Source organism: Paramisgurnus dabryanus, chromosome 6 (genome assembly GCF_030506205.2).
Source record: "Paramisgurnus dabryanus chromosome 6, PD_genome_1.1, whole genome shotgun sequence".
Lineage (NCBI taxonomy): Eukaryota > Metazoa > Chordata > Actinopteri > Cypriniformes > Cobitidae > Paramisgurnus > Paramisgurnus dabryanus.
Genome location: NC_133342.1, coordinates 38,653,485 through 38,667,359, shown reverse-complemented (window position 1 = coordinate 38,667,359; position 13,875 = coordinate 38,653,485). Strand labels below are relative to the sequence as shown.

The window sequence follows — 13,875 nt, the reverse complement described above, 5'->3', positions numbered from 1 at the left end:
CCTGTCAGCTTCCGCCGGGTGTTTTCAGCCGCGTAAAAAAGCTTTGGTGGGCATGCCCCCTAAAGGCTCAGCGCCGTTCTAAAAAAATTGAACACATTGTTTTCTATGAGTGTATGCACACCGGCGGCGACAGGTGGTGCCTTTCCGCGGCGCCCAGCTATGACTCAGGAAGTTGCTTAAATCCCTGTTTTGCCACAGAGCACCACTCACATAGTTTAACATTAAATAACATCATATTTGTCCCAAATCATTAACAATTAACATTAGCTGCTAACGTATATTTTGCATTTTAAAGTATACGCTATCTGAATAAGCTCACGCTATTTAATGTGCACGATACCTCCGAGTTGTCCTAGACGCGAAGTGGCGCTGAGCTGCGCGTCCGGTGTGTGACCCCCTTAAGTGGGCTAAGGGAACACTACTATGCACCTATGTGCATACGCATTCTTCAAGTAGTGATAAATACAAACAATCAAGATGGATGATAAGGTAAGTTTATTACTACAAGTGACCCTGGACTATAAAGCGGCATAATTTTGTACATTTTGAAGCGTTAATAAACGTAGTAACATAAGCAGCACAAACACAGTCATATAGGCCGCCATTGTTGTTTCGATTATACTCGCGTATACCTACACATAAGCATGTCTTCACCACTATTAACAGGTTCAAATTTTTCGGAGTTCACATAGAAACAAAAAAATGTGCACTTTGAAAACCATCTACAAAAGTTTGCTTTTACAGGACCCCAAAACGCTATTGTTACAGTATGTAAACGAATACTGAACCATGCTTGTACAAGAGAAGTTAGTGTGTAGCCCAGGAGATGCACTGCATTTTGTGCAGTGCACATGTGTTGAACATCTGTCGAGTCAAAAAAAATTTGCTTCGCAAGGCTGTGCGTTTGACCATGTGCGTACGTTCACGTACATGTAAAAAAACAACAACCACACTTCAGCCTTTAGTCTGACTCTCACCATAGGTCCTGGTAATCCGGGCAAGCCTGGTTTACCACCAGGACAATCACATCCCTCTACAGAGAGAGAGCGATCCAAAGGACACTGGAGATAAAACACATCATGCATCAAAACACCAGATCCAGACAACAATCTCCACCAAAATAAATGAAACTGATAAAAACAGAAATAAATGGCAACTCACCCTGTCATCATCCTGTGACAAACAGAGAAAGAAACATCAACGTGAAAAACAATTAACAATTAATACCATATGTAATACCAAACAAGACATTTGATCAGCATCGTTGATGAACCCGGGGAAACATTCATATCAACAAATGATCATTTTGATTTTATTTGGGACAGGATTAAGGTTATAATATCTCCCATGGTTGCTGGATATGAATGTTGTCCCGGGATGTCCAACTTGGCTAAATCACATTATTTGAGTCAAAGTCTCACCACAGAAAAAATTTCACAAGCCGTCTCCCGTTCACTTTGCATTGGGTCACAGTAAACTCTTAACTTCTGGAGCACAATCTGAAAAAGACAGCACAAATTCCAACTGTTAGTCCTCTACAGTAAATTTATTTTACTGCTTGGTCATTTGAATTATTGCAGGTTAATACTCACAGGGACTGTTGTCTCTATATTGACTTTCTTGGCCACCTGAGTCTTCCCGTTAATATAGATGGGCACCACCGTATCCAGCAGCTGTTCCTCCACATATGCGCCGTCGATGAAGCACGTGATGCGTCTGGGTCTTACCAGGAACTTCAGCTGGTGCCAATTTGTGTCAAAGAGCCTCTATGGAGACGTAGAGCAAATTGTATATAGACGTGAAAGGTCATATGTGACCCTGCCTGTGAAAACCCAGATTAACAGTTTTCTACATAAAATCATCATACCGTAAAGAACATTTTGCAAAAATATAACCTTGATATTTTTAAAGGTGCCGTAGAATGGAAAACTGTATTAACCTAGGTGCACGTAAACCTCGTGCATGCAAAAGACAGCTGGTAAACAGGCCAATCTTAACATAACACCAACTGTGACATTACAGTCAAGATTTACTCCTCAACCTCTAAATTTTGTACAATGTTGTTATGTTACAATACTAAAAACAAAGTTGTTAGCGGTACATGCTAATTAGTGCTATAGCTAGCATTTAGGCTGAAGTTCTACTGTTGGCGTTACAGTTATGTTTGCAGGTCTATACTGAAAAAAAACCCCATTCAAACACAGAGCTACTGAAGGAGCTGCTTTGAGAAACAGCCAATCAGAGCAGAGCTCAACATTATTATTTATGACCCTTTCAAATAAGGTAATAATAGACCATTTCATTCTAAAGGCAAATCCTAGGGTTGTAAATGGACATGTAAAACTGACTCTGGATCATTTTTGCACTTAATAAAGTCACAAACCTTCTATGTAGATATCAGAGAACAATGTAACATATTATGTTACTGCATTCGTTGGCACCTTTAATATTGACTGGGCAAAGCCTGGATTTCACAGACGGGGTCACAAATATGGATAAGACAAATTGGGCTAGTACAGCCGATGTTTTTCTTTAAGATGAATAAAAAAAATGTGATTTTATGAACCTTTATCCCTCGGTCATTAAATACAGCAGTCTGCTCTTTGTTAAGGGTGCTGGTGCAGGTAAATGTGACTGATTTGTCCGCTCCATTCACAGTCACAGCCATCTGTTTGACTCCGTCCTGAGATAACACCCTCACGAGATCAAACTTCAGCCGGTGAGCTGGGCTCTTCAAGCGCAATGTGGCTACAAACACATAGGCCGGTGGGAGGCCTTTTGGAAATATCTTTCTGTAGAAAATATCAGTTTGTAAAAGTTAGTCACCATACGCTCAACTAACCATAGCAATTCAAAGCAACTCTTAGTTTACACCATACTTACATTAAAGGGGACATATCATGACAATCTGATTTTTTTCATGTTTAAGTGCTATAACTAATCAACCCAGTAACTAAATTTGGTAAATTATTCTATGCAAGCATGTGAAAAAATATGTCAAATTTGGCCTTGTGATGTCAGAAGGGGATAATACCGCCCCTTAATCTGCACTATCTATCCATGGCACTGCCATTTAGTGCAGATATCAACTCATTTGCATTTAAAAGGTCACAAAAAAACGGGCACACAACTTTTGCTCACACCTACAAAGTAGCAATTTTATCGATTTATTTGACATCTTAAAGAATTGTGAAATGTCCTCTTTAAAGGAATAGCTTACCAATAAATGGAAATTCAGTCTTCGCTGTTGTATCAAATGTTTGAATTTGCACACAAAAGATCAAAATGTAAAGCAAATTGGTTTAAATGTTGTCAAGCTCCAAAAAAACGCTTAGCATAATTACAATACATACAATACTAGATGCTATACTACATTACATTAGCTATGATAATTATGTTAGCACCATTAGCTACGTTAGGCTATATGTGAAAAGATCTGTTTTATGGTGACATTAAAAGTGATTATATAAATAAGCGTATGTTATTCATTATTATTACACGGCTCTCTGGAATGCTTGATTCTGATTGGTCAGTTGAGACATTTGCAGGTTCGTTCTTTTCAAATAATAACCGCTCCAAAATAATAACGCATAGCCGGACTACTTGCACGAGTAAAATCGCTCCGCGCCAATAAAGATCAATAAAGATTACTGTCTGTTTGGCGCCATCTTGTGACAAACACTCAACAACCAAGACAAGACACAGAGAGCTTACTGAGACTGAACTTGACAAAATAGAGCATGACAGCTATGAAGCCAACACACAAAAAAATACAGAATGGGCATTAAAACTTCTCAAAGACTGGCTAAAACAGAAAAAATGGAGACAGACAAGTATGAAGCAGAGGATCTTAATAAGGTATTACGATCATTTTATGCATCTGTGCAAAGTTTCGCGGAAGGATAAAAATGTTAATTTAAAACAAATATGCCAATAAAATGTTTCAAATTCATATTCATGTCCAGTTTTTTTTCTTATGTGGCAAGCAGCCGTGTAATAAGCGGGATAATGTAGAGGCAGCCGGTAGTTATCGGGAAATAAGCCCCTTCAGTGTGATACAAGACCCTCCGCTTCGTGTCGGGTCCTGATCACACTGTCGGGGCTTATTTCCCAATAACTACCGGCTGCCTCTACATTATCCCTTACATATCATCATGCTGTACTGAGATCACCTGGTGTCGTAAGTGATGTCCATACGAGTGCTGAGCATTGACGCCTTCTCCGATATCAGAGAACCCTGAACCGTCTGTGACATCAGCTCTATGTTCATCAGATTCATCAGATCAAAACCCCTCTGATCATTCACCGTCCCAGAGATTCGACTCGAACACACAGACTCTGATCAAGACAGATTCCACAGATATAAGACATCAAATCAGTTAGCCTAAATTAGCATGAAAATTTTCTTAAAGGTCCAGTGTGGGGTTTTTAGCGGCATCTAGCTGTGAGATTGCGAATTGCAACCAACCTCAATTTCGAAACGCAAAGAAAAGCTACAGTAGCTGACACAGGACAAACATGTCGTCGTCTGAGACAATGTAGTGACGAAATGCGCTCTGCAAAACAGTTTGTCCATTTAGGGCTACTGTAGAAACATGACGGCAACTTCCATGTGAGGGAACCCGCGGTTTATGTAGATAAAAACGGCTTATACTAAGGTAATGAAAACAACACAATTTATTAAGTAAGGTCTTTATACACCACTAATAATATAGTTATGTAGATTACATTGCATTTCTGTCAAGAGATCCTTCTAAAAGTCCCACATTGCACCTTTAAGGTTTCAAAAAAGAAAATGTAAATGAAATTTCTTTTTATATGTCAATGCATTCGTTCTAGACATCAATAAGATTAAATAGAGAACAAATTAAGAAGTCTCCTGCTTCTATTAAAAAAAAAAAGGATCCCAATGATCTCCAATATGTGTCTGCTCTCTATAGTTTCAAAAGAAATCTTAAAAAGTCCCCAGATTACTAAAAATATTGAAGTCTTAAAAAAGAAACAAAGGTCAGAAATCTCAAAATTAAAGGGATAGTTCACAAAAAAATGCAAATTCTGTCATCATTTACTTACCTTTGTTCTACTGATCTACAGAGGTAGATATTTTGAAAAATGATTGTAACCTAGCAGATCTGGGGCACCATGGACTTCCACAGTAGGAGAAGATAATGCTATGGATGTTAATGGTGGCCCAGAACTGCTTGGTTATTAACATTTTCAAAATATATTTTTTTATAAATTAATGCAGGTTTGGAACAACTTGAGTGTGAGGAAATGATTTAAATATTTTGGTGAACTATCCCTTATGACAAGGCCAAGCTTTCTAGTCTACAATATACACTGTAAAACCTAACAGTTAATTTAACTCAAACCATTTAAGTAAACTGATTGCATTAGACCATTTAAGTTTAAAAAAAACACATAAATTTAAGTACTGTGAACTTGAGTCATGTGCAATTATGAACTTATATTTAAGTAGTGTGAACTTAAATATAAGTGCATAACTGCATATGACTCAATTTGTTTAAGTTCACAGTACTCAAATGTATGTGTTTTAAAACTAATGCAACTGGTTTACTTAAATGGTTTGGTTTGAGTTGAGTTAACTTTTAGGTTTTACAGTGATATTCACAATAAAGGTTTTATCTCTTTTAATTATTAAATTTTAATTATCAATTCTGTAGCAAACATACAGTTTATAGACAGTTTCAGCAGTCACAACATAAACAAGGGGCTTTCGTGGTCAACACGTAACTTCCGATAAACTCAGCTAAGAATAAATAACAAAGTACTTTAAACGTAGTTTATTTATATAACAAGCAAAATAAACAACACATAGATTACCTAGGAAACCAAAACGTGTTATTTTCGACGAGGTTCAGTTTAGCAACTAGTCAAACCATTAAAAAAACTGAAACCGGAAGTAAAGTTCGAACCAGACGCGTATTGCGTCACCGCACGTGCGTTCGATGAAACGGTCTATACATATGGCCACAAAAATGCATAAAACAAATGCCGGCGTGACCCCAACATGCAACCCACAAATTTACTGTTCAAGTCAAGCGTGACTCACCCTCGCAGATTTTCTGCTCCATCAGGTCCCATATGCTTGAGATGGAGTTGTAGTCCTCCACATGCAGCACATAGGTAGAGGACGGCTTGTTAGCCATGGACACCAGCTCAGTGTTGGTGATTTCATTTCCCACGCCAACTGCAAACAAAACTATGTTCTGAGCTCTGGCCTCCATGGCAGCATCCTCAACATCATCCTGTGAACGCCCATCTGTGAGAACCACGGCAATGCGGTTTCTGGCAAACGGGGAGGTGTGGTTAGGCATCCCGAAGACGTGGTCCGTGGCGAACCTGATGGCGCGACCCGTCCGCGTGTTGCCCCCCAGGTACGAGATGGAGGAGATGGCCTGAATGAGTTCCTGGTTGTTCTGATGCTTTCCCAGAGGAATCTCCAGACGAGGCGTGTCGCTGTACTGGACGACCGCCACCTGAGTGTGCATGCTGCTCACGTCAAAGCCGCTGGTGATGTTGATGAGCCAATGTTTGGCCGTTTCAAAATTGGGGACCCCCAAGCTCGAGGAGCCATCGATGATGTACGCAAGGTCATTTGGTGTTGTGCTACAACCTGGAAAGCCAGAAAGATGCTTGTCAGAAATGGTCTTTGCCTGGTTGTATACAGAACCTTACCATCTACAGAACCTTACTTCTTTTCTGCATTAAAGGTTCAGTGGAAAAAAGAAAGAAATGGGAAAAAATGGCTATTTTGAGAACCTTTAACTTGGTTTTTATAGCATTGCTGTGAAAAAAAAAATGTTTTTAAGAGTGAAGTCAACAAGTGTGATTAAAGATGCAGTGTGTGCAATCTAATGAAAGAAATGCAATATAATAAACATAACTATATTATTAGTGGTGTATAAAGACCTTACATAATAAACTATTATGTGTTTATTACCTCAAAATGAGCTATTTTTATCTACATACACTGTGGGTCCCCTTACATGGAAGTCGGCATTTTGCGCCGCCATGTTTCTACAGTAGCCCTAAAAGGACAAACTGCTCTACAGGGCTAAAATCTACACACTGCACCTTTAAGTTTAATTACCTTAAAGGGATAGTTCAAAAATGAAAATTGTAACATCATTTGCTTACTGTCAAGTTGTTACAAACGTGAATAGATTTCGTGTTCTGCTGAACGCAATGGACGATTTTGACTTCCACAGTGGGAAAAAATACGATGAAAGTCAATGGTGCTCAAAAACAGTTCTTAAAAATATCCTCCTTTGTGTTCAGAAGAACAAAGACATTTATACAGGTTTATAACAACAATTTTTTTTTCCTTTGATGCCTCAAGTCAAAATCTATGAATATGAATAAGCAGTGGTTATCTGATTAAAATGAGAGATAGTATAAAAGAATGTTAAAGGCGGGGTGCATGATTTCTGAAAAACACTTTGGAAAATGTCTGGAATGTTGAGAGTTGGGATCTATCAAAAGAAGGTCCAGATTCTATTGGGGTAGGGGCGTGTTTGTTTAGGTGATTTCAAATATCAACACTGGCTTTCAGAGATCATGCACCCCGCCTTTAATAAATATAAAAGGATGGTAAAACATAACAAACCGGCTTGATTTTCCTCTTGCTGGAATCCCCGGATGTGCAGCAGGAAAACACAAGCCATCAGTAATCCACACCTCCATGTCTTCATGGTAACAGCACACCAAGGCAAGCAGCGAGTGCAAAAATCCTGCAAGAAATGATACAAACAGCATATCATGATCAGACACTGTAAAAAGTGAAAGCTGCTATACTTAAAAAGATTAATTCAATTGATACCACTTAAAATTACAGAGCCTATTGGAGTAAAAAAATAAAAAGTTTAGTTTCATGTGCAGAATTTTTTTTAAAGTTTAGATTTTCGTGCTCACATGAAACTATCGTGTGCTCATGTGAAATGTGCGCACGCGATAGTTTCACGTGAGCACATGATAGTTTCACGTGTGCATGCGAAACTAAACTTTATAAAATTTTTGTCCATGTCCCCTTAGGGGCTCCGTATAAAATATTGAAACATTTTCACATAAAGTGAGAAAAAAAACGTATGGCGTTAGTTGTAGTATTTTTTTTTTTTTTTTAAGTTAATTGAACTTTTACTTTTTACCATTTAGTGTGAGAGGCAACAACCTGATCAATTCTACAGGACTGACTGATATGAATGTCTGAATGTCTAAATATCATATTTTACACTGTATTTAATCAATGTAGTGTTGATAATGGTAAAAACAGTTGTCTCAAAAACTATTTAGACAATCAGACGACACTTAAAAATACATACATGTTATCATATCAAATGTTAAAACAAAATGGCATTCATTCATATTTAAAGGGGACATATCATGAAAATCTGACTTTTTCATGTTTAAGTGCTATAAATGGGTCCCCAGTGCTTCTATCAACCTAGAAAATGTGAAAAAAATCAACCCAGTAACTTTGTTTCAGTAAACCATTCTCTGCAAGCATGTGAAAAAATAGGTCATTAAAATTCGGCTCCCCTTGTGATGTCAGAAGGGTATAATACCGCCCCTTAATCTGCACTATCCAACCACAGCACTGGAATTTAGCGCAGAGATCAGCTCATTTGCATTTTTAGGACACACCCAAAAACTGCAAATTTTTGCTCACACCAACAAAGTGTTACATTTAACATCCTATAATAAATTATCTAAATGAGATTTTGAGCTAAAACTTCACATATGTACTCTGGGGACACCAAAGATTTATTTAACAACTTAAAAAAGTCTTGTGAAATGTCCTATTTCAAGAGGAGGAACAGTGAGTATACACTGTCATGGTCAAAAAATGATCCCTAGCACACCAAGAAGTTCATATTAGTACATCTGAGGTAGATATTAGTACCAAATATATACAAGTGTGGACAAAAATATTGGCACCTTTTGTTAATATGAGCAAAGAAATCTATCAAAATAAATCTACAGTGTTTCTCCTTTTGAGCTTTAATTAAAAAAAAAATCACAAAATTGAATGTTTTATTAAAGTAAATTGAAATTGGGGAAATTTACATTAATAAATAAATGTTTTTCTCTACACATTGGACACAACTATTGGCACCCTTTGAAATTTTTTATGAGTTAAATATCTTTAAAGCCCTATTTGGACGGGATTAGTTTTACAGGGGGATCTCTGAAAAAATCTTGCTTTTTAGAGGTCCTCTATGTTTTTAATCCCGTACGAATCGTACATTAACAGGGTACTCTGCGTGGTCTTTCTCCACACAGAAAGATCACCTGACCTAGCCGGAGTAAATCCATGCTGACTTACCCGGAGTAAACTCATGCTGACACAGGGATGTTCTCCCTGTGTGAACATCCCTGTGTCAGTGTTGGTTTACTCTGGGTACTCTGGTTTCTTCCCACAACCCAAAAACATGCTAGTTAGGCAAATTGGAGAATGGAGATGCCAAATTGTCCTTCCCCCAACATGTGTCTGGATTAACTTGTCTGAATAAAACTTGTGTATGAATTAACCGGTTCTTGACATAAATATATATATATATATATATATATATATATATATATATATATATATATATATATATATATATATATATATATATGTAATAGTGTAAAGAATAAAGAAAGAAAGAAAGAAAGAAAAAGAAATACTAAAGTTCTGATGTGCAGCAAAAGATTAAAAAGCAGAAAATGGCATTATGGAAATAGTTAATACATAGAAACATCAATTTCCACAATCAGGGCAATAAAGAAGACGTTTAAATCGACTGCTAATCTGCCTGAAAGAGGAAATGTGTCTATATAATCTTAATGCTCAGAAAGGAGAATAATTGGATGAAGACTTTTCAAGATCACAGATGGAGATCTTCAGAAATCAGCTGAATCTTTGGGTCAGAAAGCTTTAAAAAAAAAATCAGGAAAGTTGTTTGGGGCACAGTTTAAGAAACAAATCCTCTGCTCTCATGCAAAACAAACTCCAGCATATTCAACAGGACTGAGTTCTGTGGTCATATGAAACAAAAAAGTTTTTTGGCAGCAGAAACACAAGATGACTTTTGTGCACACAGGAATTAAAAAGTGCTCCATGTCCAAAGTTAAATATACCTCCAGATCTTGTTGTGAACATAATTTTATACCAGAGGTCCTGGACATCTTATTCACATACATGGCTTCATGGATTATATCAAATATCAACAGATTAAAAGTCAAAACCTGACTCGCTCTGCTAGAAATCTTATAATGGGTCGTGGTTAAATCTTTCCTCAAGACATTGGTTCAAAACAAACATTAAGGTTCTGCCAAAGCCATCCCAGTTCCCTGACCTGAACCATACAGAAAATGACTGAAGAGGAGAGAGTAGCAACATATGAAAGGTCTAGAGAAATTCTGCATGGAGGAATAATCTAAGATCACCTGCAACCTCATCAGATATTACAATACAAGACTATGCGAGCTGTTATTCTTGCAAATGAAGGTATATAGAGGATTACATGAAGGGGGGCAATAATTGTGGCCATCATTATATTGAGAAAAACATGTTTTAAGATATGATCCCCCACACATTTAAATATTTTTTATCAGTGAAACTTTTTTGCTTTATGTGAATTTTTAAGGAGAAACGCAGATTTATTTTCACAGCTTGCTTTGCTCATATTTACCAAAGGTGCAAATATTTTTGTCCACAACTGCACATTTCTGTACCTATATAGTACATATGTACATATAAATATACCTATATGGTATATTTAGATCTTTTTAAAGGGTACTGCCCCAGTCTTAGATTTTTTGACAGTGTAGCACTGTTGCAGTTTCCTCCCACATCTAAAAACATCCAGGTTAAGTGACTTGGAGATGCCAAATTGTCCTTTCCCAACTTGTGCATACATTAACAAATGTAAACTAACTGTGTTAACCGTTCTCGCCATGAATATAGCCATAGATGCTGGAATGGCATTAAGAAATAATAAGTAATAAATAAAGAATAATAAAATAAACAACTCAAATACATTTTTTTAAAAATCCTTATAATCAACTCGGCAGCAGTTCATTCCCAAAATTCATTGCCAAAATGGTTACAAAATGTGCATTTATTTAAAAGAAAAGGTCCAGCTGAAATGAAAGTCATTTTCAGACCACATTCTGGAGCTGCACTTGCAAAACACATCTTATTCAGTAATGCTATGGTATATTATAGCCTATACCACCTTCAAGTAGTGTGGTCCTTAAATGGCACTGTGGTACTTCAAAGAACACCATTGTATCTCCGGTAACATCATTTTGTAAGATTGTAATTAACTGAACCTTAAAACAAATAAAAAAGTAACTCACCAACAGTACGGCTTCTGGATCTCGACAGAGTTAGTCAGTCTTCACGAGGAATTTTGCAAACTTAAAATGAGCCTGAAACGCTCTCATCACCAACACAAATTACAGTGCAGCGCTGCGACATCAGTGTACAGACGGCTGGATGCAGCCAAAGACAATTTTATATGCGCACCCACAGTGACGTACAATCTTCCTCCAGCAGAATGAGAGACGGGCATCGGAGCGAGGGAGGAGTTTGAAACCATCTTCAAAGAACAGCCAAGTGGCCCCATGCCTCCAATCCCAGTGCCGTTCCATAGACTTCCACAAATAACACAGACGAAGAAGTCTTTATTTTCACTCCTGTCATGCATTGAGTTATTTAGAAGAGTCAATTGACTTTACATTAACATGATGTCTGTGCAATATCCTTATAGTGTTAGAGTAAAAAAAACCTAAAACTATCTTTATTCTTTCCATCAGTTTAGGCCAGGTGCTTAAACACAGATGTTGTCACCCATCCATTCGGTCTTAAAACTGTAAAATATCTTTTAAAGACCACCGTCACTTTCCATGGTTTTTGCATAAAACGTTGTTTGGAAAGAAAGCTAGATTTTAACCACATTAGTACTTGGGAAACGAAAAGGTACCTGTGAGCTGCTTGGGTAAAGACCCTGTGTATATATTTATATACCACAGACCTGCACACAATCTGCTGTTCAAACAAATTCATATATTAGCACTGCTATTTTGGATCAAATGTGGGCCAGTCCAGGTACCAGAGGCGACACCTTAGATGAAAATAGAAGAGACATAAACAGAGTAAAGTACAACAAATGAACTGAAGCATGGAAGTTTAGTTTAATGGCGTGTGGAGTTTTAATATGATGTAATGTGCTAAATTGCAATGCATTTGCTGTAAGGGCTAAAATGTGTTTTCTTTAAATAATTTATATATATATATTTAAAGCAATGGGTGCTGTTGGTGGAAGTAGCATTGATATTTTATTAACTTGACACAGTGGATATCTTTGTAAAGGTTTTGTTGTACTGTGACTGTAATGGCTGTACAATGACGCCCCCCAGTGGAAAGAATGGACTTAAGTCTTGGGCTTGATTTTACTAGGACTAGGCCTAGTTAACCCCATACCTGGAACAACCCCTTTACCTGTTAGTGTCTGGACGTGAAAATTTTATAGTTATAAAATGTTATATATACAATAAAAAAATTGTTATAGCACTTTAACATTTCCTTTTACATTTACAAATAATGCAATAAAGTATATATTGTATACATGAAATTATAAAAATGTAAATGTTTCACGCCAGGAATGCTAAAAAAATTAAAGACATAAGTCTAAACTAGCTGTGATCCCAATTTCAATTTAAAATCACAAAAAAATTGTTTTCTGTCACTGTGCGTTCACACCAGACGCGGAAGAGGCGGCAAGCACGATTGATTTACATGTTAAGTCAATGCAAAGAAGCGAATAGGCATCCTGCGGTACATGCTAATAGCGTGGCACGGATATTAGCACCGCGTTAACCAATCAGGAGTTTGCTCTAGTAGTGACGTGATTACAGGAAGCGAGTAGAGTCACAGAAGCCCCTCCCATGATGCGAATTTCTGCGTGAATGTCTCGAATGATTAATGCTGTACACACCAAATGTGGGGCATCGCGTTAAGCCCGATTTATAGTCGTGTGAAGGTTCTACGCCGTAGTTACGGCGTAGGCTATTCATAGCTACGGCGTAGGCTATCCGTAGCCTGTGCGTAGCTCTGCGTAGCCTGACGCGCGCCTCGCAAAAATTTTAACAGCGCGTCAGATCTACGCGGACCGCAAGCGCTGTGATTGGTCCACCAGAACCCCTCCCATCAGGTAAAAAAACTGTGTCATAGGTATTTCCATTTGTGACGGTGAAAACAAAGATGAGCCAAGTTGAGGAGTGATTTAACTCAAACTGCATCAAAAGTCGCTGTTTATTTACTTCCATCATTGCTGGTCTTCTCAAATTATACACAACAAGTTGCTGTTTCTTCTTCGTTTGTGGGTTAACTTACTAAGCTTCCTCTTCTTTGACGTTTGCGCTGCTACTGTGGTTACACACGTGGTTACTACCTACCAGCGGTCTGCGCGTGTGTTTGCACGTCGACGCGGACGACGACGCAAAAGTATAACTGAAAACCGACGCGGAACGTACGCCGACGTGGCTACGCCGTAGGACCTACTCACATAACAAGCTATTTACTCGCTCTAGATAACTGGTGGGATTTAACTTCATGTCATGTGAATTTTTCGCTCAGGTTGAATATTTTCAACTTGGGAGAAGACGCGTTCGAGGCTAATTGCGCTTGTTTTCGCGGCAAACGCGCCGACCATATCGCATCATCTACATCGCCCGACGTGAGGACGTATCGGATCACGTCTTTGCATTGACTTTGTATGTAATCTACTAGCGCTAATCTTTGAACTCGCATCTGGTGTGAACCCCTACGGTAAAATATCATGCGCAGCTTTCACGCGCGAATGA

At 38.0% G+C, this 13,875-nt stretch overlaps 1 protein-coding gene across 1 annotated transcript in view; it reads right to left on the bottom strand.

Annotated features, from left to right (window-relative positions):
* LOC135767121 (uncharacterized) overlaps positions 1–12,492 on the bottom strand; it is a 53,487-nt gene extending 40,995 nt beyond the window's left edge. Inside the window, exons 1-9 of the mRNA XM_065276754.2 lie at positions 11,368–12,492; positions 7,631–7,754; positions 6,074–6,637; positions 4,173–4,338; positions 2,567–2,792; positions 1,593–1,766; positions 1,422–1,499; positions 1,162–1,173; positions 978–1,061 (exon numbers count right to left, since the gene is read on the bottom strand). Coding sequence (XP_065132826.1) covers positions 978–1,061; positions 1,162–1,173; positions 1,422–1,499; positions 1,593–1,766; positions 2,567–2,792; positions 4,173–4,338; positions 6,074–6,637; positions 7,631–7,715 — 1,389 coding nt within the window. The 5' untranslated portion in view covers positions 7,716–7,754; positions 11,368–12,492. The remainder of the gene's footprint in view (positions 1–977; positions 1,062–1,161; positions 1,174–1,421; positions 1,500–1,592; positions 1,767–2,566; positions 2,793–4,172; positions 4,339–6,073; positions 6,638–7,630; positions 7,755–11,367) is intronic.
* Positions 12,493–13,875: the final 1,383 nt, after the last annotated feature.